Raw genomic sequence first — 26,411 nt, 5'->3', positions numbered from 1 at the left:
GAAGTGCAATCGCTTGCTGGTATAACAGGTTGGGTCTGAAAATCAACGGACATTCCAGCTATTTGAGACAAAGGAAAACACAGCTTCATCTCAGCAACAGATGAGTCACAACCGCAGGCGATGAGTCCTGGGACCTGGCAACTACTTAGCCCCAGTCTCTGCGAAACCGGCCAATGACAGCTCAGATCATCATGACAGGCGAGACCATCGACCAACCACGCAAGGACAAAGTAAGCCCATAGCGGTTCAAAGTCGCACTCTGGAGAGAACTTCAGCTAGTGACCGAGCGTTGTGGGTGTGTGCGAATGTGTGTCAGAGGTTTTGTGAGGAGTATGTTTAGGTAAGGTCTTAGCCAGTGAAAACAGGGGTCTTAGTGCCTGCGGAACTTTCTATAGGCTTCAATAAAGGTCATCAGGGCCGAGGGAGCCTTCTCACACTGAACTCTACGACCTGTGAAGCAAGATCGGCATAGAGCACAGGGGGTCATGCAGAAAATACAGCTTATTTATGTCCATCAAGAGCCCTTCACAAGCTGCAACATGAACTAAAAACCATCCCAGAATATATCAACCAAAATTAATACAAGTGCCCACATCTAAGAAGATGTGACGGTTGCATAAATAGTAAGTTATATACATGGTCTGTATAGGGTATGTGAGGTGTGTGCCTATGTTTAAAAAAATACATGACATGAATAAGTGTGAGCAAACAGATAAAAAAGCAAAAAAGTTACAAAGTCCACCTGACCCACTAACTGACAATATCAGTCAAATGGTTTTTTTAACCTATTTGTCATTATAGGAATGGCTGCTTAAGAGTTACTATTAATACTTCTCTTAACTTACCATAATAATGCATTTTCTCAATGGAGATGGACTAATACACGCGCTTGTATGATCACGTTCATTTTCTGTTTAATTCCTAGCGTGTTCCTCCTTTTTTCTTTGGGAAGATTGTGGGGAGATAACCTCTTGATTTTCTTCTCCTCTCTACTCCCTCTTCCCATTACTCCTTCCTGGCCTCATCTCTCTAGCCAATACTCTGCATTCCAGTCGGGGAAGGGAGGCAAGAACAGACATGCCACACACACACACACACACACACACACACACACACACACACACACACACACACACACACACACACACACACACACACACACACACACACACACACACACACACACACACACACACACACACACACGAGAATTACGTAGAAAAACAGATAAACAAGAAAAGTCAAGCAAAAGAGGCCAAGTACAAGTGACTCGGTGCAGGGCACTCGAGCTAGTTTGAATTAGCTTGTATGTTGTTTGTGTGGTAGATGCGCACTTAATCTGCAAACACATTAGCTTTCCAGTCCTCCTTCACGCTCCAATTAATAGCGTGGTGACACAAAGAGAAAAGTTCTTCTGCCTTAATTGGTGCAGTGTTAGTAATCCAATTAGGAATTGAGCTCGCATTGGAGTTCTCAAAATGTTGCATTCTTCGGATTTGGCTCCTGCATACTCTGCCGGAGCTGGAAGTTTCAGTCTCAGAAATGGAGGTTTCGCAAAAGGGAGGGAGAGCACGCGCGGATGTTCAAAAGACGTGAGGCCGTGTCCTGACTGGTTTCTGACTGATGAAGAAAGACAGGGGCTCTGGCCAGACACAAGACGAGAGATGAGAAACACCAGAGCCACATCCACACACTTTAACATATCATCTCTATAGCCACTGCCCCTCAACTACCTCCTCATATTTGGAGGACTGGGCCAGAGACAAAAAATATGGGGAGGTTAAAAATGGTATTCAGATAAGACAGGCAGTGGGGAAGTGAACAAGTGGGAGTAGTAAAATAATTGTAAAAGGGGTGATGTGAGGAAATATAAAGAGAGCTGACAAAAAATACAGGGAAGTAAAATCTAAAACACTTTAGAAGAGGAGGGAAAAATTGGAACAGGGGAGGCTGTCGCAGCATGTCCTGGGCGGCCTGCGCGCTCTAGAATTCCAAAGAATGGGAGAGTCTGCTGCCAAGCGTCAGACTCCATCCCATAATTTATCACCTGACCGTCATCAGAAAAGCGGTACGCCACACACACACACACACACACACACACACACACACACACACACACACTCTCTGATAACAGTCTTGGAACTGACAGAGGAACCAAGGTCACGTAGCAATGGTCAAGGTGTGAATCAGACTGGTAGGCGCCGGCCATTACCCTGTACCATCCATCCATCGGTCTTTTGGTCCGTTACCACCTATGTGATGTACCACCTTGGATTTTCGATTACGGATCTCGGATAATTTACACTGTGATATCCCTACTCTTTCCTGGCTTTGACCCTGGCCTGAATTGTCCTTTCGGATTTTGGAACGTGGACTCTGGCTTGGCTATAGCTTGGCTAGTGCTCGGCTAACGCTAGCTGGCCTGTTAGGCTAGCATATTGCTAACTACGCCGGCATCGATGCCTACCTCCACGGATTGTGGGAACTGTTTGCACCTGGTCGACAGACTAAGCGCCCTAGAGAACTCGGTCTTCAAAGACATCCACAGCCTGCTCGAGGACTTGAAGAAGAAGGATGAACTGCTTGTGCGTCTGACCGCCATCGCTAGCGCTCAGGCTAAGCACACCTCCTGCTCCATGTCCTCCGCTGTGATCTGACCGGACTTAAGACTCAACTCTCCCATGGCCCGGATCCATTCTCACTGCGGGTGAGTCAGATCCATCTGACGCCCCGCCAGCTATGATAGAGGAGCCATGGCCCAAGTCCCGGACTGTTCCACCCCAGAGCCTTGGACCCTGGCGGCGAGCCATGGCCGGCGTTGCATGCGCTCCTTGCGCCGCTCTATGCCGGAGACTCTCCGGCTGGAGAACAGATTCCCAGCCCTGGAGCCCACAGTCGATGCCAGAGATATGCAGGAATTCCCGTCCACCGTGGCAACAAGGGCACCAAGACGGTATCTACCGCCGCCGGCCTCATACCCACTGCTGCCAGACTATCCATCGCCTGCCCGGGCCTCCGCTATCGGGCCAGTTGGTGGCTCCTCTGCCACCGCGGGCCCCGCTGTTTTCAACACCGCAGAGTGCCGCCTCAGCTCCCGCAGCGCGATCGCCGCCCGTCGGGGCCGCCACGCGGCCACTGACTTGGACCACCTGCCTGAACCGCCTCCGGGAGGACGGTGCTCTCCTGGCTCGGCTGCTGCTGTCCCTCGGAACGCCTCTGCTTCCGGACCTCCATCCATTCTCATTGTCGACTCCTCCATGGTTCGACGCATCACCTTGCCTGTGGGGGTAGCTCAGGAGGTAGAGCTGGTCGTCTAGTAATCTAAAGGTTGGTGGTTCGATCCCAGGCTCCTCCTGCTAGCATGCTGTAGTGTCCTTGAGCAAGAAACTTAACCCCTAATTGCTCCTGATGGCTGCGTCCGTCGGTGTTTGAATAATTGTAAGTCGCTTTGGATAAAAGCGTCTGCTAAATGACTAAATGTAAATGTAATGTAAAACCATCTGCTACCCCGGTGCTCTCCTCTGGGATATAGACTCCAGAATCCCACAACTGCTGGATCAAACCCGTTTGCCTCCACTGTTCTTATCCACGTCGGAACCAACGATCTCAGGAACAAACAATCAGAGACACTTAAAGAAGACTTTACGAAGCATATTGACAGTCTTCTACATCAGACCACTGGTTCATCATCACGTGTGCACTTCAGCTACACACATGGCTCAAGAGATACTGCTGCTTCCTCAACGTCCCGTTTGTGGACAACTTCGGCACCTTCTTGAACCGTCCAAACGTCTTCAGAGTTCAGAGTTCATCCAAACTTTAACGGATCACGCCTCCTCGCCTTAAACGATGGAACTTACTCTGAAATCTTCTGTTCACTACTGATGTTTGGTGAGTCCGATCCACTCTGACATTAATGAGTCACTCTGCTCTACAAATTCCTGTACTTATAAACCATAGACCGAAATTCCGTAACTTCCCTGTAACATACAGGAATCTAAACAATTTACTACCGGTTCAGACTCAAACTCTCAGTACCCAGCAAAGCCATGCACCCAGAACAATAAAAATGTCTCTATTAAACGTAAGGTCACTAACTATCAAGTCATTTTTAGTGAATGAGCTGATGAGTCCTCATACCCTGGATTTTGTTCTATTACCTGAGACCTGGCTGGATAGAAATGGCTCAGTCACACTCATTGAGACAGCACCTCCTAATTTCAAGTTCATCCAAACCACTAGAGCTGACCAGAGAGGGGGTGGAATAGCTGCTTTCTTCTCTGATATCTATACCTGCAAAGAAACCCTCCTCGGAGAATTCACGTCTTTTGAACACCTTGCTATATCTATAAACTCCAGTGCCCCGGTTTTAAATTATCGCTGTCTATCGGCCACCAAAATCGAAATGTGGTTTTCTTGATTAATTCTCTGAGCTACTGTCCAAGGTCTCCACTGAATATGGTTGTGTAATAATCGCAGGTGATTTTAATATTCATGTTGACAATCAAACAGACCCAGATGCTCAACACTTCATTAGCCTATTGGAGGCATTTGACCTCACTCAGCACGTTTCTGGACCCACCCACAATAAGGGGCATACTCTGGACTTAGTCATATCAAAAGGACTAAAAATCACTGTACCCTACGTCATGGATGTTGCTATTTCAGATCACTGTTGCATTTTCTTTGACATGTCTGCTCTTCCTGTAGAACAGAGGGGTACCCGAACAATTAAAAAACGTACATTAACAATAATACCAATAAAACCTTTAAGAGAATTGTAAATGAGTTACCGCTGTTCAAGGCATCATCAACTGAGGATCCTGTGAACAACTTCAACTCCAAAATACAAAATATCATTAAGATTGCACCTTATAAACTAAAAACATAGAAAAACAAAAAGCCTCATTAAACCACTCCTGAAGAAGAGCAATCTCGATGCAACAGTTATTGCTAAGGACAGGCCCATTTCCAACCTGCCGTTCCTCAGCAAAATACTTGAAAAAACAGTTTACCTTCAGCTTAACAACTATCTAACCTCAAACAGCCTTTTCGACACCTATCAATCTGGCTTTCGACCTCACCATAGCACAGAAACAGCATTTATTAAAGTTCTGAACGATCTACACATAAACACTGATGGAAAAAAAACGATCTGTTCTTCTGCTTCTGGATCTCAGTGCTCCGACACTGTTGACCATCGGATTTCATTAACGAGATTACAAAAATGGGTTGGCCTATCTGGCCCGGTTCTAAATTGGTTCAAAACCTACCTACAGGACAGGCAGTTCTTTGTTTCCATTGAAGATCTTGTGTCAAACAAAGTGGATATTGTATGTGGAGTGCCCCAAGGTTCGATTCTGGGACCATTATTGTTTAACGTCTATGCTTCCATTGGCACATATTGTAAAGAAACACAAAATAAATTACCATAATTATGCAGATGATTCACAACTGTACATATCCCTATCTCCTGATGACCTACTCCCCATACACTCACTCAGTGTATTAATGATGGATGTCAAATAACTTTTTACAACTGAACAAAGACAAAACAGAAATACTCATCTTTGTTGCAAAGGCTCAGAGACAGAAAATTGCAGCTCATCTTAGTTCTCTGTCCCTGGAGAGCAAGAATGAAGCAAAAATCTGGGTGTAATCATAGACGGCAATCTAAATATTAAGAGCCATATAAATCAAATCACAAAATCAGCCTTTTACCATCTTAAAAACATTTTAAAATTATGAGGCTTCCTGTCAAAAGCAGACAAAAAGCAGAAAGGCAGAAAAATTAATCCATGCATTCAAAACGAGTAGATTGGACTACTGTAATGGCCTAATCACCGGCCTCCCGAAATCAGCTGTGCAGCAGCTACAGTTAACCCAAAATGCGGCTGCAGGCGTTCTCACTGGGACAAAGGTTTGAACATATCACACCTGTTCTTACATCTCTACATTGGCTCCCCGTCAAAACTAGAATTTAATTTAAAATTCTGTTACTTAGAAGAACAGAAGAACAATCTTTAATCGTCACACAGCACACCACACGACAACACATGCACGCACACACACACACACATGCTTTGGATGGTGGCCGGTGAAATGGATCCTCTTCATTTGACGCATCCTGGCTTGTCCTTCCTCCGGGGGCACAGCCAGGAGCAGTGGGCAGCATTCGTGGACGCGCCCGGGGACCTGGTGACGAGTGTCCATCGCTGGTCAGACGATGATGTGTGCATGTTTTTTTGAGGGGGGTTCTTACTGACGTTAGGTGGAGGAAACCCCATGTGAGCACGGGGAGAACATGCAAACTCCACACAGAACGGCTCCTGTTTGGGAGATAACCCACGCGGCGCGCGGTGCCAAGAGCGCGCCAGGCGGGAATCGAACCCAGGACCTTCTTGCTGTGAGGCAGCAGTGCAATGCACTGCACCACCGTATATAAAGCTATAAATAGCCTTGCACCTCAGTATATAAAATAAATGCTAATTATACACGAACCAGCAAGAACTCTCAGGTCCACAGGCAGTGGTCTTTTAACTATCCCTCGTACCAACTCTAAAACAGGAGAAGATGCTTTCTGTATCTATGCCCCAAGTAAATGGAACACCCTACCGAGGAACCTGAGAGAGGCCCCCACACTGAATACTTTAAAAAGCAGGTTAAAAACCTTGCTGTTAGCTACAGTCTATGACTGACTGACGTCTGTCTGTCTGTGTGTGTTACTGGTGCTGTGGCTGCTGATAACCTTATGCCTAAACTTAACCCTTGCATACCTTATGGCTAAAATAAAGCACCTCTAACCCTATACCCTAACTTAAACACCTCTAACCTTTTACCTCAACTTAACCGTCTCTAACCTGAGTGACTCCTCCGGTTCCGGTGAGAGCTACCACTTCCGGTTCCGGTGACTTCTTTGCGTGTGCGTTCCTGTTGTCTTTTTTGCTGTTGTTTTTTGTTGCTGCTACTGGAGTTGATGTTGCTGCTGCTGTTTTGTGGCTGCTGCTGCCATTTCTGTTGCTGTTGCTGTAGTTGTAGTTTCTGTTGTGATATTACAGTGAGAGGATTATAAGAAGGGTGTGTTTTCGGAGAGATAGTCAAAAGGATCTACCTCCCGAGGTCAGAATGAAAAACTTGACCTGTAATTTAGGGACGCTAATTAAAGGACTGTGACTGGATTAAGATAAGACGGTGCACACAGTTGAAATTTCCGTTTCCGGTGAGGGCTACCACTTCCGGTTCGGTGGCGTCTTTGCTCTGCGTTACTTCATTGAGATGAGATGGTACACACTGTTGACTCAATACAGATGAGGAAATTTCTGTTTCCGGTGAGAGCTACCACTTCCGGTGGAGGTTACGTCTCCGCTTGTGCGCCGTTGCACTGGTGTTGGTGCCGCTAACCTTGTACCTTAACTTAACTCTCGCTTACCTTATACCTCAACTTAACGAAACCTTATACCTCGACTTAACCATCTCTAATCTGAGTGACCTTTCCAGTTCCGGTGACGTCTTTGCGTGTACGTTGCTGCTGTGTTGTGGCTGCTGGTGTTGATGTTGCTGCTGCCGTTGTTGTTGTTTCTGTGGCTGTTGTTGCTGCTGTTGTTGTTTACCGTTGCTGCCACTGTGGTTGGAGGGGCTTTTATTGTTGTTTTTGTGTCTTTGTTGCTGTTGTTGTTTCAGGGGCATTCTTTTGTAATGACCGGCTGACAACTACGCTCTCTCTTTCTTTTTTGTATTTCTTTGTAAAGCGCATTGTGGTGCTCTGATATGAAATGCGCTCTATAAATTAAGTGTAACTTGACTTGTAGGGTTTTCACAGAATGCCCAAAATGTGCCCGTGTGGAGGGGGAGAAGTGATGAGCCAACCCTTCCTGCTAGTAGCCGCAGGTCTACTGCGGGGGTTAGATATATTAGCTCCTTGCTAGTCTGAGCCATGACAGGCTGACACTAAAGGTGAGTGTGAAAGAGAGAGCGAGATATGCTGCTCCGTCAGTGCCGGATCGGCTTTAAACTTACACCAGTCTGGGAAAGTCCAAATGGTATCGCAAGACACCGTTTCAAGACAGATAAAAGGATTCATTGGAGCCGCCCTGAAATATCAGATGTGAAGTGTGTGAGCGCGCGTGGGTGGGTGTGTGAGAAAGCGGGTTCTGCTCCAGGAAGTGGAAACTTATCATTGGGGCCACGAATCTTCTCCGTCTAGCCTCATAAAACACTGACAAGGAAAAGAATGTTGTTTGCTGGGAAAAATATGATAGCAGCGAGTAACCTTGGCACGGGTGAGCGGGTGGGGGTGGGAGGACGGGTGGCACGCAGACAAGCACGAGCCAAAATGTACGGGCATGCACACACAACCGAGTGAACGTCCAAGACTCCCAAACACAGATAAAATTTAGAACATTTCTGAACCAAACCAAAACATTACATACAGATTAAAGTTTCCAGCAAAGCACAAACAACAGACTCATGTGAGAGACCAGTTATGGATGTGTGTGGCTTGGCCATCACAAATGACACGCGAGTGAGCTGGCACAAACCTCCAGGGAAAAAGAAAATATATATATGCACGTGAGAGCACTACTACCACCTACAGGCAAGTATGGGGTATTGCAATAAAAGTTATTAATTCGTTTTAAGTCATTAAGTCATGCAAAAGGATACAGACTTCAAAATGAAATGTCTGGAGATGAACAAAGGCGACCTATGTTTTTTTTCTTTTAATAATTTGTTATTAAAGATTTAAATAACCGTAGATAAGTAGTTTAGGAACTATTATGGATATGTCCCAGAGGTAGAACAAAGTCAGTTGTATGTATATTGCGTTAATGATTACAGTGCCTGTCCATGGAAAAAAAAACAATGCCACACGGACTTTAAAACCGACCAAACCTCACAGCACAAAATTTGTTTCCATTTCTCGTTTTCCATTTATAATAAGGGTATGGGTGCTCAGACGTTTCAGTGTGTGTGTGTGTGTGTGTGTGTGTGTGTGGGTTTCCTGAAATCTGAGACATAACCACGACTGCTGCAGACGCTGTAGACCTCAGCATCCTTTTGAAGAGGCGTAACCCTTCGTAACGAGCTCGAGCACGGAGAAACGTTTAAGGCACGAGTAGGAACCCCCCGAAAAAAAGGAATGATGAAAATTTGTACATTTCTCCGGCGGTAACTTTTGTACGATGTGTTGACACTTGTAATGCTGGGGCGATAGGGGAATGGCACATTAATCCATCATTAAAAGAGTTTGAGCTTGTTTGAATACAGGTGAAACTGAAAGGAAGAGAGAGCGAGAGAGAGAGAAACCGCTGCTCATACCTCAGTTTGCTCTGGAGCACAAGGGGGAGACTGTGTGAGGGAGTGAGGGGTGTCTGGAGGAGAACTGAGACTGTGTCATGGAAAAGGGGGGATGGATGGATAGAGCTTAGAGGAGGGATGGCGGGAAAAGGATTGGGAAAGGGCCCATGTTTGCACAGGATGTGCGTAGTCAGGGGGGGGAGGCAGTACAGGGTATTGGTCTTTAGTGCAAAAACAGCCCTCTTTTCATGGTCAGCAGCCGAAATAGAACACACACACACACACACACACACACACACACACACACACACACACACACACACACACACACACACACACACACACACACACACACACACACACACACACACACACACACACACACACACACACACACACACACACACACACACACGTTCCAGTCCAGACCTCTTGGTCTGCTTAAGGAAGAGAAGAGCCTCAGTCATAGCTGTGAAGCGTGGGGGGGAGTTGACAAGCTTATTTAAATTATCCCTGTATCGGAGACTTGAACGTGACATTGGGAACCAGCGACGGACTGGGACTAAAAAATTGACCGTTGACTTTTTTTTTTACCCAGATCAGCCCATGGATACTCCACCTCCCAATTGACGCACATAAACACGCCAGCCCTTGATACATCACTTATAAGTATAATGGATGGATACTCTAGGCTACTGTAACACTAATACAGCGCTATTTTAGGACCAAGTGAAAGGTTTGTTGCCAGCAGGCCACCACTGTGAGGATACCATGATAGATTTAGGCAGTGAGTGTTTCATGATTGTCTATATTTGGACAGGCCTCATCATCTAGTTCAACACAAGAAATACGTCAGATCACGCTATTGCCAATTTGATCACTTTAACCTTGAAGGACTTACTCTTCAGGGCAGGTCTGCAAACAATAAATAATAACAAACATCAAGTACTGACTCTACACATTTGTACTTCTAAAGTGCAGTTAAGCAATAAATACTATTTAATTGAACAAACACTAAAAATGTAATATCTAAAATTGAACAAAAATTATGTACTGTACAATGTTGGGTATTGCTGGTCTTTAAACAATAAAATAATATTTAAATAAACAAACATCAGCTTGTATATATTTGTACTGGTGCTCATAGTTGCTGGTCCATACATTATAAATCATATCTAAAATTAATATTTCTGACGCTTGAAGGCAGCACGGCTGAATTTCCGACAGGCCTTGAATGCAGCAGTGCTACCTTTGATAAAAATTCCTCGCAACTTGGAAAAACAAATATTGTTGCAAGTCGCCGCCAAAGCTGCTGTTGCCAGTGCTCGCAAACATGATACTGATCTTCATGCAAGTTGTAGCATGAGCTTGAAGTGAAATTATTATTATTATTTTTATCTCTGGCGTTTTTATTTGCATTTTTGTCCATTTTGACGGGGGGGGGGGGGGGGGGCAGAGAAATGCGGGTGGTCGTGCATAATCAAAGTGGGCCGGGGACGCAGATCTCTCATCTCTCTCACTCTTGTTTTTGTGTAATGGGCTGCTCAGGGGGCCCACAGAGCAACCGGCCCACCGGGATTTGTCCCAGTGCTCCCGATGGCTGATGTTGGGAACCAACGGCTTAACAGCTAATTGCCATCCTTGCCATCACCGTGGGTTGGATGGCAAGGAGGACCATACTACACACAAAAGGCTCACTGTGGGCATTATGGTTAGACTCATTCTTAGACAGCAGTGATGCAGAGATAAAACGCAGGGTGTGCATAGAGAGAGAGTTGGGACAGCCAATAAGTGTTTTTATGGTTTTCGGCTCCAAGGCCAAGCATGCCTGCACTGATCCAGCTCATTAATTCCTTAATGAGAACGTTTAGTCACAGATTCCCTACTAACCGGAATGTGAATGCACGTAAAACCTATGGCAGTTCTCTGAAAAAACTTGAAAAAGATTGTTAAAAAAAAAAAAAAAAAAAAAACTGGACGGAAAATGTACAGAATGTTCCTTGAGCTCAGTGACGCAAACTGAGAGCTTGCTAATTAAAGCTGTTCACTAGACAAAGTGTGTGTTCTTGATGATTAAACTGACAGACCATTGAGGGTTGGGACACACATACTCATCATTCCTGCCTAAATGCCCATTGACTAGGCAAAGATGCAACTGCACATTGCACTAATAAACTTAGATCCAGCATGGAAGGAGTGCACTGTGCGAGAAATGCTGAAACCTTCACGTAACAGAGGTGGGATTGAATGTGAATCATATTAGTCCTAGGTCCTAGAGTCTCATTGAACCACCTAATGAGTCCTTTGAATGATAATGATAAAAACAAAGCTGATGAGGTTATAGCGAATTGCACTGCAGCAGCACGAGTCACTTTAGGACTGTCTCTATCGCATTAAACTCCAGCATCTGTTTCCAGATGTTACATAACTTGCACCGAGTCCACATTCTCTTGGTCCATGAGACTCAAACAGTAGCAAATGGAGAGATCAAGGGCGGATTCCCATTCCCCAGAAGATAACAACTCCATTTCATGGCTCAGGGCACACTCCAACACCATCTGATCCCGGCTCAACTGTCTGGCATAAGAGCACCCAACAATGCCAGAATGGGTTTCATTATTTAACCTGTGCCGCAAGTTCAAACTTCTTTTGGCCTGACAAATTAAACAAGCCAGGTATGAATTCACTTACTCTGGGAAACAAGCAACTTAGCGTTTTCTGAATAAAAAAGAAAATTCACAACACAAGAGTAGCGTCACCAAGAATTAAGGCACACTTGGGGCCACGACAAACCATGAATACAGTTGAATCCAGTCTCTAGTGATAATTGCTCAAAAGAACCTTGGTCAGGTTGTTGAAGGAATCCATAAGCGCATCACTGACAAGCACAGTGTAGTATTTGTAAAAAAAAGTTCTCAACAACAATGTTTGAACCACCAGAATGTTCTGTGAAGTGGCCTTTGAAGTGTCATACACAGTTGTCGTCACTTGATTTCAGTTGGCGTTCAGATAAAAGGGCCAACGCTCATATCCTGCTGTTTTTTTTGCTTATCACAACAAACTCACGGTCAAACAGAGAACAAGGACCTTGTTCTCTCAAGCACAGAGTGTTCCCACCTACGCACTTCTCCTGAGAAAAGCATCGAGAAAATGCTTTAGTGGCCCATTCAACTTCTCCCCAAGTGGCAAATGTTATATTAAATATATACACCGATCAGCCATAAGATTAAAACCACCACAAATCACTACCAAAATTGTGTAGCTCGTTCTGCCAAAACAGCCCTGATCCATCGAGGCATGTTCGCACCAGAGTAAGTTTTTCATAGATCGAAAAAAACTTTTGGAGGAACAGTCCCTTCTTTTGTGTCCGCGCTGCGGGAAGTAGCAACGTTTGTAGTTCTTAGAACTCCGTTTTGAGGAACCATTTTAGCTCCTACTCCACAACAGGGACTAACCGGCACAAGAGGAACCTTCAGCGACGTAAGTGCATGGTGATTGAAGTCCAGGGACCCTCACCTGACCCTACCATACACCCTGGTCGAGTCCCATCGCTCCATGTGTGGACCGGCCCACGTACATTCAGCGGGTAATAAAAAAAACCAAACAATAAAAATTTTATTTTTATTTCAGATGTATTTATTTCATTTATTTTATGTTCTGATGTCTGGACATGATTATAATCCCCCCCCCCCCCCCCCGATTCTTGATAACTGAAAAAATAAAATAAAATAAAATAATTTAAACAACAAATATATTAAAAACCGAGAGACGAAAAGGAAAAATAGGTATGTTGTGTTTCTGGCTACTTCTCGGTGCACTCCCGTCTTTCCTTCCCGCAGCAGATCAGACCCTAAACCCGGCCGTCGACATGACGTATAAGAAAACGTGATTCATCAGACCAGGCCACCTTTTTCCATTGCTCCATGGTTCAGTTCTGATGCTCACGTGCCCATCATAGGTGTTTTTGGCGGTAGACAGGGGTCAGCATGGGCACTCTGACCTGTCTGCGGCTATGCAGCCCCATATGCAACAGGCTGTGATGCACTATGTGTTCTGACACCTTTCTATCATAGCAGCATTTACTTTTTCAGCAATTTGTGCTACAGTAGCTCTTCCGTGGGACCTGACCTGACGGGCTCGAGTTCACTCCGCACGTGCATCAATGAGCCCATGGGCGCCTATTACCCTATCTCCGTTTCACCGGTTTTCCTTCATTGGACCACTTTTCATCTACTCAACACTACTGAAAAGTTATCTACTTGGAACACAAAAACGTTGCAAAGTTTAGAATGCCTCATGATGTGTTGTGTGTCATACATTTTAACATCTAATGGGGAAAAAGTTTATATCGCTATAGTCGCAATGGACACCTTTTGCCATATCACAGGGGAAAGCGTTAACCTATAACAGGCTGCCAAAACCACCTTTCACTGAGGCTGCCACTGAGTGAACACATAATTGCTGGGGCCCATTAAAACTAGCTCAGTAAAGCTGCTTTCATACATGCACTCCGGACAATCAGGTCCGGACATTGTCCAGAGTAACCCTTTCACACATGTAACTCACAAGAGGAGATTGTCCGTGTCAGACGTGTTCACGCTACCTGTAAATACTCTGGTTCATTTAGACAAAGGACGGAACCTGGATAGAGCATGCAAGAGGCATGACATGACCCAATGAGGCTGCAGAGTTTTAGCACACCCAAGATGGCAGATGAGGCTACCGACTTTCTTGGCATTGATAATCTATGTATTTGGACATAATATAAACGAAAGAGTAGAAAGGAACATAAAGGAAAGCAGAAAGGAGTACGAAGCAGCTACGCTCTACGATCCCCACAAAGGCAAATAACTGGTGCATGATAGAGACGTCATCAACACGCGACATGACCATTCCCTCGCTGCTTCGGACAATAACCTGCACTGTTCACACATACCCTTAAATCAGACATTACACAGACTTTTTACTAGGGTGCTGCCTGGGTAAAGTCTGGGTAATATCCGGTCCAAATGATTCAGACATTTGCGTTCACACAGCTCCTCTGGGTAATGTCCAGATAATTTCGGGGTTGCAGTGCATGTGTGAAAGCAGCTTAAGAAAACGTAGGGATTTTTTTTAAGGGAATAACCATAACACAGAAAGTTGACAGTAACAATAACTACTTAAATGGCTGTGTAAAAAATAGTTATGTAACCTGTGGGCAAGACAGCGCACGCACGCACGCACGCACACGCACACGCACACACACACACACACACACACACACACACACACACACACACACACACACACACGTAAGAGAAACCAAACCTCCGTTGTTGAAAGGTTTTTCCCTTGCCAGAAAATTATTATAAATCAAATTTATGGCTCATTTGCTGTGACTGACAACAAAAGATAGATTGTTTGATTGTCAGTGAACATCAAGCATTGAAGTAGATGCCAAAAAATTAACAGAATAAACTGTATATGCCTATGTGTGTGAGTGAAGAAGACATAACAGGAATGGCGCTGTTGTTGTTGAACAACACATGGTATCACGTGTTTAAATTTTGTTATGGCTACACAGAAGGAAGAGGAAATATGTGTGCATGTGTGTGTGGAGGGAAGGGAGTGCATGGAGACAAAGAAAAAGAGAGCCGTGTTATGGATTCCAGGAGAAAGGCACATGTTATTTCCTCCTTGGGGGACATTGTTCTTTGGGTTGAGACTGCAGGGTGTTGGCAGGGACAAACACAAAACACAGACAAAAACGCTGTACACTCTCACTGACAGCATACAGCCCCAAACAACCCAAAAACATGGCCATTGTGTGCAGATGGTTTGTCAATGAGCAAGGGAGGAAGTGGGCGTAGGCAGTTGCTGCCCATATCGGCCAGATGAAAATAAAAGAGATGGAGTGAAAAGGAAGAGAAGAAGGAGAGGTCAAATTAATAGAGGCCCCTCAGAGCAGTGAAAGGAGAGATCTGTGTCCTTCTGGAAACTCCATCCATATGAGACGTCCCCACCACCCAGTCAACGACTTACATTCATTTCCACCACCACCTCTCCCCCACCTGTAGATGCTACGCCCTGAGCACTAAATAATAGGCTGCATTGAGCAAAAAGTGATGTAATCCCTTTATGATTCGATGAGAACAGCGGCCCTAAAGGCCTAAAGACGTGGTGGGTCTTGTTCGTACGTTTGCGAGCATGTGCAGTGGCGCGTATCTACTCCCCGAGTGGTTCAGGTGTAAACAGGCCTCTGATTCGATTGGTCGACGAGAAAGAAACAACCACCCATCTGGGGGCAGAAATAAGGCTGGGAGTGGGTGGGAGTAGTTTAAGGATGGCACGAGCGCCACAAAATACCTATCAGCTTGGCAAAGGACTGAGGAGTCTCTCGCTCTTTAAAAAATAGCTCGTAAGCAGATGACTCCTACAAATGAAAAATAGCCACTTCAAAATAGCAGAAGTTTGGCTCACAGCCCCGTGGTGAGGAGCGTCATTGTAATAACCGCCTTGTCACTTTAAAACGCAGGCATCAGCACTTTGCGGTACCCACCAACCACAATCTGTAACAGAATGTACAGGTGGTAGCTCAGTTACAGGAGCTCCTCTCTGATTAAATATAAGCTCTATAGGCTCATGAGGAAAGAACGCTTATGTGACTCGTGAATCAGTCGACAATGATCGGGAAGGTGAGCAGGAGTGTTTAGGTGCAACAGCACAATAAGTTTCTAAGGGCCAACTGGTGTGGCGCCTCGTGAAATAAATGTCACATCACACAGCGCAAAGCTTGAGAGTCAGCTAGAGTCAGAGATTGAGAGGCTGGGATCAAAAAAAAAAAAAAAGGGGGGGGGTGTGGGGGGGGCTAAGGAAGCCTCACCCACTTACTGCCATCCTCAGATTGCGCCACTTAACCAGCCTGCCCTTCCTCTCAGTGCTGCGGATAAACAGGAAGTGGGGCGCCTGGGTACTTCCTTTCTGCCCTGAAATGGGCCTCTTGTTTCCAGAGGCAACAAGGAGAAAGCTGTGGGCTACTGCCACGACTCCTCGTGCCAAACCCTGTCTCTGCCACACACCGTACAGGCTTAAACACTTTTTCCCATCCTTTCAACACTGAGACGAGACATCAAAAAAAACAAAACATTAACAACCAAAATCCTATTTCACATTTAATTGGGGAGCGTGCATCGGGGCGCACACACACGAGCATGTGTCCACCTGTGCATACCACCGCTGACAGTGCAGGACCTGAATGCGGAGGTGAGGTTGCTGCAAGGCCATCTCTTTCTCAATCTACTGAGCCGGCAAGACTTCCACACGCACACGCACACACACACACACACACACACACACACACACACACACACACACTTACGTAACTGACCCTGTGAGTGTGCTCTGCCATCTGCAGAGACAGGAGGGCAGGTGGAAAACCGAGAAGGACAGTCAGTCAGGTCACTCCCCTGGTCTGAACTGACCAGTGACGGACATGGTCCAAATGGATCTTGTGTAACATGTCCGCATTGGATCACAGCTGCAACACACTAACGCTCAAGTTTTCTGCATATAATAAGTTTAGGCATTCATGCTAAACTTTTCACTACTGAGTGGTAAAGCTTTAACATCAGCCAACACACACTACCAATCAAATACATTGCTAGACAGTTACATTTTAAAACGTAAGATATAGAAGTCATACCAACATAAAGTTTGTTATATCCAATCCATTTCCTGAATCCAGAGACAACCAACAAGCTCCAATGTTGCAAGAAAGCAAAAATTGTAGATGTTTGATATTGATATATATTGCATAACATTATACCATCCATCTGAGAGCTGATGCCCGTGTTGTTCTATCCTTAATTGAATACATACCGATAATGCAACCTAACAAAACTGGGGGGAATATAACAGGTTTTCAACAATTGCCTTTCTTTTCAAAGACTTTTCAAGCATTCAAGCACAAAAGTGGCTATTTTTAAGGTACTTCGCAATCACAATATCTGACTAAAGAAAAACAACACCACTTTAAGTTCATGATATCATTTAGCCATTATTAGCATCCCATTCACCTCTCTGAATATGGACCATCTGTTCCCAAATAAGGTTGGTGAATGATTTTTCAGATCATTCTGAGAGATCGGTAAACCAGCGGCAAGCAGGATAAATAGGACTATTTGGTAATAAATAAATAAGCTCTGGATGACACCCAGAAACTGGTTCCTCCTCTCTTGCCTTTCCTGACATGAGAACAAGAACAACCTTGGGAACTCTGGATGGCTATCCAAAAAAGATGAGGCCTTCACTGTACAGTACAGGTCCGTAGGACAGATGGTACGGATGTAAACTCTCCTATTTTCTTCTTCTGTTCTATACAGTACATCTTAATCCAGCCAACAGGACGGCCACTACGGCGCCAAGAAAGCTGGGCTTGTATAGTGTGTGCTATCAGTCTATCTGGACTGGAAGCACGGCCCATTTGTCAGGGTGGAGAAACATGTGATAAACACATAAACTGCAGCAGCAATTATCAAAACAGCCATGACATGCTTGAGTAGACGCAAACTCTAGAAAATATCGTCATATGTCTTTTGTAGAAAAAATCTGGAATAGATTGAAATGTTTTAACACATTGTCAATTCTTTATTCTTCGAAGTTAACGACGAAACTTCCGAGTCTGATTTTACCGTCAAGCACATCTTACATGAGACCCCCCACGCCGAAAACGCTGTTAGAATGGTTCTACGGTACAGAGGGCTAGCCAAAGGAAAATGGAATCGAATTCCTCCAGTGAGCTTTCAATAGAATTCCGTAAAGTAAAAAGTGTCATGATTTCAAGACTAATCCTAAGGCTAAACCGTTGCCCCCGGGCACACAGACAGATGAGAAAGCACAATATTGAAGGTTGTTTTTTTGGGAGAAAACGGTTGCACAGAAAGCTTTTTGGCACTTCCCAGGTTTGCCAAATATAAGAGACACATGGCAAACAGTGGCATGGCCTTCTCATCAATATAAACAAACACAGACAAGCATTTGCTATGTGGCCTCCAGGTCTACATGTTCCAACTTGCATTTTCACCAGCTAGTCAACAAACAACACATCATATTCCCTAATATGGTCGACTATAAGGACCGGGTTTACATTGGAGGAAATTATGGGAGGGAGATATTGCAACCACTTATTCTAGCTTTGGCCTGTTTGCGGGTAAAAAAACAACAAAAAACAGAAAACAAACATTCAGCCAGATAAGAACTCTAACGAACCAGATTTAAACTCCAATGGTTGTCCAGTGATACCTGTAGGAGGGCTCACTAATGCACTGTTTAGGAGAAATGTAGAGTGCAGGTTTGCAGGTAGTTATCCAGATAGTTTGGTCAAGGAAAACAAGCAAAGCATTCTATGATATCTCACCAATGGTTGCACAAGAGACCAACAACAGAGTTCAACATTGATCACATTAACAAAAATCAGGGACAATTTTTAGTCTCATGTCACTGTATAGATCGGCCAGCTCTTACTGAACCGACTCTCGACGACAAAACATGTCAGCAACACAACGGCACCGCTGCAGCTGTCTTGCTGAAGGACACTTCGGCAGAGCTGATGTTTGCAAGATGCACTTTGTGTAAAACTTCAGGCGCGCCCTTCTAAAATGGGCTGAATGGGCTGCCTGCCAAACGCTGAAACATTTCTCAGCCCTGCCTTTCAGGGCGATGGTGATCAACAATGTGGTCGATGGTGGTTAGATTGAATCATAGGAGGCAGTTTGTGCGCTACATAATGGCACTGCTGAAACACTGGAGCCCCAGACGAAGAGGTCCGGCCCGAGCTGGGGTCAGAGAGGACTTATTCAGATGGGTGTCTCTCACGTAAACACACATCAATCAAGCCATATGTTAGCATTGCCAACTGATTGGCCGACGCCGAGCAAGATGAAAGGCTAAAAATAGAACAGAAAGCATTTTTCTGCTTAACGAGCCAATAAGGCATTGGCGCTTGAGCCAAGTCCTGCCCTTAACCTGGTGATAATTGCAAGAAAAACAGAGCCGTGACGCAAGTACTCTTTTCACAGGGCTTCTGTCTGAGCTCTGCCATGAGGTATAAGCACACATATGAGGTTTGGCAAACATGTATGGGACGGACACACACACACACACACATCCACCCACCCACCCACCCCAAGGTGGAGCGATTGAGCATAAACAAACTTCTCCAACACAGAAAGGTCTGACTGCCTAATCCGATGCAGCTGTGTGTGTGGAAGTGTGCGTGTTTTATAGCTACAATTTGGCCCTCACCATCCATACTCCTGAGGGAGTTTGGAGTGTATATATAGACTTTATACTGCTGCTAAGGCAGGCCTACGACCACAAGAGACACAGCAGATCCCTTGTGCTTCAGCTGCCGAAGCGAGGCTAACCAAAATCATCCTCCCATTCTCCAAAGCACAATAGTCGGCGATATGAACACCACTAAGTCATCCAAGTGCGGTGAACTGACTGGAAAGTAAATGATCTGAACCAGGACTGTGTTTTCCCTCTCAGACGAGATGGCAAAGTCTGAGGGTCACGCAGCCTCCCCCTCTCCAAAATAAAACGGCCCCCGCATCCTCAGGAAAGGAACAGTGTGTCCAAACAAGCAGCAATGCACTGCCGTGGAGGGAGCAAAGGGTGGGTGGATTGGTGGAAGAGTGCGGGCGAGGAGCCTAAACCTACGCTGTTTTTAACCTCAACCTGCTACTTAACCTGGAAGCAGTAACTCCAAACCACTCTTCTTTGGTCTTGATTTCCGCAAGCAAACCAACACACACACACACACACACACACACACACACACACACACACACACACACACACACACACAGTCTGCCAACAGCACAATCTCTGGCTGCTACAGCGAGATTGTCCTCAGATGTCCCCTCCAAACCGCAGCACAATAAGGAAGGAGGGGGTGGAGGCGGGGAGGTGATGGCCAGTTATTATAGCGAAGGACCAAGAGACTTAAGATTAAAGCTACTGTAGCAAAGTTAACAATGTAAACAAATCGGTCGAGGGAGGGACATGGAGAGGGAGAAAGAGAGCTGAGCGAAGTAGCTACCTATAGAAGAAGCAGTCACAGCACACGAGAACCCCCATCCAGCTGACGGTGCACACGGTCGGACCCGGGGAGAACGACGCTCCGAGCCAAGTCTCCGTTGCGCTCCTGCAGGGGGGGGGGGGGTTGGCAGGGCTACAGGTGCAGGCGGCCAGCAGCAGCTGTCAGCACTGGCATAGCACCTTGCATGGTGGAGAACACGCACGTGTGCTGAATGTTTTGGCCACGGCACTCGTCCCGACTTCAGCGTGGAGGTCAGAGCCGCACGGACAGATGACACGGTCGGCGCGCCATGCACGGAATCAAACACTCACCAAATTATAAAAAAGAAGAGAAAAAAAAAAAAAAAAAAAAAAAGAGGAAAAATATCCTTGGCACAGCAAGAGTCTGTTTCGGAGCAATGTTCGTCCTCCTTCTGCTCCCTTCCAACTAAGAATGCCTACCTTTCCTCTACAGTCTCGCTCTCTCTGCCTGCTTCGCTCTCTCACTTGCTGGCTCCTACTTGAAAGGCGGGAAGATTAACTTGGCAAACAGAGTGCCATAAACAAACTGCTGACTGCTGGGTAGCACAGGGTGGACTGCAGGAGAGAGCGAGAGAGAGAGTGAAAGAACGAGTCAGAGAGAATGAAGGGGGGAGCGAGAGAGAGAGAGGGGGAGGGCGAGAGAGAGAGAGAGAGAGAGAGAGAGAGAGAAAGAGAGACCGAGAGCATGCCTTCATGGCATAAATATCTGCAATCTGTATACATCCTGAAGAATCTAAACACCCCCTCCACCGATTGCTCACACACACAAAAAATGAGATTTGATCTTATGTTTGCTAGAAAGTGTTCAGCTCACTGGCCGTCTCCGCCTCCATGCTGTGACTGCCCTTTTGTACAATATGTGAATCATGAAAGCAAATGAGAGCTTGTCTCCCAAAGACTCCAAAAGAATACACTGACGGGACACCGAACATGTGCAAGTAAACGTGCACTGCAGCGATCACACAAACACACAGACACAGGGTCAGCTCTGACTGTTCATTCACATAGCTGATGCAGAGGTTTGGGAGGGGCTAATGCTGCACCACACCTCCAGGAAGCGAGCCAATCGCTGCAGAGTAGTGTCGCATGGGGAAAGCGTTCGGGTCGTCGCCTGAAGGACACGCAGAGGATTATCAAGCCCTTTTCACCTCTCTCTCTCTCTCTCTCTCTCTCTCTCTCTCTCTCTCTCTCTCTCTCTCTCTCTCTCTCTCTCTCTCTCTCTCTCTCTCTCTCTCTCTCTCTCTCTCTCTCTCTCTCTCTCTCTCTCTCTCTCTCTCTCTCTCTCTCTCTCTCTCTCTCTCTCTCTCTCTCTCTCTCTCTCTCTCTCTCTCTCTCTCTCTCTCTCTCTCTCTCCACTCTACGCCATCCATCCATTTTTGTTGGGAAATGTAAATGCGCATGCAATACGCATGCAATACACACCCCCTCTGGACTGCAGTGGCCAAGCGAGCCAACGTACCAGCCAACGTATTGGTGCATAATGTTGTGTTTGTAGTCCTTCATCATCATTCTGTCATCAATAAAGGAAGATACTGTCACGACTATTTCCCGTCTGCATAAATGGACCATGCCCTTAGAGACATGACAATAACAATATGAATTCTGGCATATATTACACAAGGTTATATTTGTAAACCAGCTTTTTCTGTATGCACCAAAAACACTTCAACATATGTGAGACGGTAAATTGGACCAGCCTGCCAGGAACTCTGTTCGAATATAGTTTTGGGAAATGCCTTTTTCGATTTCTTTATTATTCTTCAACATACCATTGCGACCATCGATTGAAATGCCTTTGATTCATTTTTAATAGCTTAACTACCAAAACCTTTAATCATCAAAAGTTTATAATCATTAGTTTAACTTAGATGACGGAATGCCAGTTCCTTGATGCTTATCCATTATTTAACCACCATGACATTATAAATGGTTTAGCCCTATTATTATTAGAGCTTCTGTGTTTTTAATTTCAAAAGTGTGGCATATCACAGCAAATTACTTGGTTTGCCTTACAAAATCATCCAAATCACCTTTATGTCTGTTAAATACAGACGTGGACAAATTTGTCGGTACCCTTACAGCTCATTGAAGCTTCATTCCTCCTGAAAAGTGATGAAAATAAAAGCAATTTTCTCATGTATACCTGCATGCCTTTGGTAAGTCATAGAGTAATGCAAAGAAACTGTGAAAAGAGATCAATTATATTCTAAAATGGCCTGGACAGATTTGTTGGTACCCCTTAGAAAAGACTATAAATAATTGGATTATGGTGATATTTCAAAATAACTTTTTTCATTAATTGGTATCACACATCTTCAATCTAATAATCATTCATTCAGCCTATTTAAATGGAGAAAAATAGTCACTCTGCTGTTTGGTATCATCGTGTGCACAACACTGAACATGGACCAGAGAAAGCAAAGGAGAGAGTTGTCTGAGGAGATCAGAAAGAAAATTATAGACAAGCATGTTAAAGGTAAAGGCTGTAAGACCATCTCCAAGGAGCTTGATGTTCCTGTGACTACAGTTGCAAATATTATTAATAAGTGTAAGGCCCATAGGACTGTAGCCGACCTCCCTGGACACGGCCACAAGAGGAAAATCTAAACCCAGATTGAGAAGAAGGATAGTGAGAATGGTAGAAAAAGAGCTAAGGACAACTTTCAAAGAGGTTCAAGCTGAACTCCAAGGTCAAGGTACATCAGTGTCTGATCGTACCATCCGTCGCTTTTTGAGTGACAGTGGGCTCCATGGAAGAAGACCCAGGAGGACTCCATGTTTGAAAGGAAAAACATAAAACAGCCAGACTGCAATTTAATAAATTGCATATTGACAAGCCACAATGCTTCTGGGATAATGTCCTTTGGACAGACGAGTCAAAACTGGAGCTTTTTGGCAAGTCACAACAGCTCTATGTTCAGAGACGAAAAAATTAAGCTTTCAAAGAAAAGAAGACCATACGTACTGTGAAACATGGGAGGAGGCTCGGTTATGTTTTGGGGCTGCTTTGCTGCGTCTGACATGAGGGTGCCTTGAATCTGTGCAGGGCACAATAAAATCTCAAGACTATCAAGGCATTCCGGAGCGAAACGTACTGCCCAGTGTCAGAAAGCTGTCTGAGTCACAGGTTATGACTTATCCATCATTATTATATATTATATCATTATCCAACAGGATAATGACCCAAAACACACAGCTAAAAGCGCCGAGAACGGATAAGAACAAAACATTGGACTATTCTGAAGTGGCCTTCTATGAGCCTTAATCTGAATCCTATCGAACATCTATGGAATGAGCTGAAACATGCAATCTGGAGAAGGCACCCCTTCAAATCTGAGACCACTAGAGCAGTTTGCTCAGGAAGAGTGGGCCAAACTACCAGAAAGCCAGCTAAATAACTAGAGATAAAATAGACTTCTGGTGGCAAACTAACCTTTACAGAGGTTTAAAGATTTGTTTTACTCCAAAGCAAAAGATGACAAGTTCTTAGGAAGTTGTGCAAGATATGAAATTCTTCTGTGCAATAACAGTCATACGTTCATAATGTCTATTGTTTGTGTTGCACAATGTTTTGACAGTCTCTTTCATAACTTTCACACAACTTGTACTTCTACTGTGCAGTCAGAATGGGAGCTGTGGGCGCAATGACCTTCTTGCTATACTCACTATAAGGGATTGAGTTCAAATGTATAGCTTTTTAAAGCACGCATAACAAAACACACCTAGCCGTTTTGGAATTGGGCCATGCAGAGGCTCCCATTCGTGAATAGTTAGTGATTTCTGAATATACTGGTTTTTAGCATGAGGGGAGGTCTTGTTGACCTGGCGGCATGCAGGTTTTTGCAAAAAATGAAACTCACGTTTTTGTCTGACGTCAGTCTTGACATCATGAAGTTCAATTTAGATTACCATGTTCTTCCAAATGACATCATTCAAAAAAGATAGTTGAGTGTTATGTTACAATGGCAGAGGAAATCTTTGTTTCTACCCTTTCACTGACTTCATCAAAAGAACATTGGTTAGGATCGGGGAGGGAAACCAGAGCTGACAGCCAGCGTGAAACAAACCAGCTTTACGGCAGAACACCACTCTACCTTCCCTCTTCCCTCCTCCCCTCTCATTCTTCCTTCTGCTTCCATACAGGATGTAAGACGAGGACGAGCTGCGGCAGCCTATAAGGAAGCAGTTTAGGGAGCCAATGATGTCATTTCTATTGCTCTCCTCTTCAAGTCAGTGGAAGCCGCTCGAGGCACGCCTCCTGCTTAACGGCTCTGGTTCCCTCATCACTCTAACCGAGTGCACAAACAAAGGGATGTGGACACACACCTTCAACAACCACACCACATGTGAACAATGTGCTCACAGACAAACAGAGTCTTCCTAACTGTATTCCAGGGGGGAGAGGGTGCTTTGCTGGGGGAAAACAATGTTCTCACATTTGTGGATGTGTGATGGAGTGGGTGTGTGTGCTGAGCACTCATTAAATCCCTTTGTATTTCAGCACATTAGGAGGATGTGGGTTTATTGTGTGTGTCTGTGTGTGTGTGTGTGTGTGTTTGGCGGAAGGGACCGTGCCCGATAACAAGACCAGGGGGAAAGGAGTGTCAGAGGAGAAGTGAAGAAAGGGAAACTGCCATTACATCAACAACAGTCACTTTTTAAAAAATGAGTGTGTGTGTGTGTGTGTGTGTGTGTGTGTGTGTGTGTGTGTGTGTGTGTGTGTGTGTGTGTGTGTGTGTCAAGAGTGATACCGTGTTTCCTCCAAACACAAGCTGGACTTTATTGCACAACCCAGATGAACAATAAAGCAGACTCCCAACATCAACGGTCACCCGCCGAGCCAGATTTAAACGTTGCGGAGTGCCGTGCCCGTGCTACTTGGCTTGTTGATAGGAAAAGGAGGAAGACAAAGAGTCTTTTTCATTAAAACCTGTGACTTGGAGAGATAACATAATGAAGAGAGGGAGAGAAAGAGAGAGAGCGAGAGACCGACTCTCTGGGCAGGGGGAGAGACCCAACTCGTGACAGGGTTTATAAAACTGCACATGAATAGAGCCTGTTGCAATCATCTCTACTGAAAGTAGGATAGGGAGGGAAAGGGACACATTGCCCACATCGTTAACAAGGATGCACACACACACACACACACACACACACACACACACACAAAGTTGCTAGGTGATGGCAGCACTGGGAGGGGTATTTCTGTAGAGAGGAGAGGAGGGGCTTCCTGGGGGTTGGAAAGAGTGATACCCAGAGAGGTGGAGAGAGAAAGAAAGAAAGAAAGAAAGAAAGAAAGAAAGAAACCGTCCTGAGCCTATTATAAATCAAAGAGGGGAAACAAAAGAGAGACCACCCAAGCCAGACAGACAGGTTTCCCCCCCAAACGAAACCCGCAAACTGATCCACTCCACTCCACGTGGACACCACAAAGCAAGGAAAATGGAACTGGTGTCATCATCAACCTCCGATCGGAACAGGGACCGCTTAGTTTTTTCCATCAGCCCGAGGTGCAGACTGCGAGTTAAGGAGCACAGTTGATTTCTTTGCGCGTTAAGACGCAACCATTAACCGAATTCCCGTTTTTCTTTTCACCAGCTTCCTTCCCGTTCACAGAAACCACGTTTCACCTCGAAAGCCAGAAAAGACAAAACGGTACCGAATAAAGCACGGCCCGCCCTCCTCCTGCTGCTGCTGCTGCTGCTGCAGATCACATTAAAGTTATTTCCACGCGCGTCTCGGCGGCAGCATCTCACCGATTAAGGGTGTAGGATCCGTTCCTCTTGAACCGCATCTTGGACGACAGGAATCGGATAAAGAAATCCAGAATTGACGGCTTTCCTGGTGTCGTTTCGTCCCGAAAATGCCTCCGATCACCCGCACACGGCGCAGACGGAACAACAGGGGGATCCGAGCCGCTCTCCCTGACTCTCGGTGTGGCTTCTCCCAGACCTCCGCCCCCTTCTCCGGTCCCCACTTCCAGCGGGGCAGGGTCTGCGAGTTGTGGGCTGCAA

The 26,411-nt window shown here is 45.4% G+C and overlaps 1 protein-coding gene across 3 annotated transcripts in view; it reads right to left on the bottom strand.

Annotated features, from left to right (window-relative positions):
* Positions 1–26,411, bottom strand: part of mob2a (MOB kinase activator 2a) — a gene marked incomplete at its 5' end in the record, with an annotated part of 74,615 nt that overhangs the window by 18,756 nt on the left and 29,448 nt on the right. The window contains one exon of one of the 3 annotated variants that reach the window (XM_080001955.1): positions 26,154–26,411. This exon is cut by the window's right edge and continues 39 nt beyond it. The exons of 1 other annotated variant lie outside the window; for it this stretch is intronic. In XM_080001955.1, the coding sequence (XP_079858081.1) occupies positions 26,154–26,191 (38 nt within the window). Of the gene's footprint in view, positions 1–20,377; positions 20,425–26,153 lie in introns of those variants that run through there. One more of the 3 variants, XM_080001954.1, reaches the window with a different exon arrangement.

Source organism: Zeus faber, assembly GCF_960531495.2.
Source record: "Zeus faber genome assembly, chromosome: 6".
NCBI lineage: Eukaryota > Metazoa > Chordata > Actinopteri > Zeiformes > Zeidae > Zeus > Zeus faber.
The sequence above is the reverse complement of the archived record's forward strand: the minus strand, read 5'-3'. Positions and strand labels throughout refer to the sequence as shown.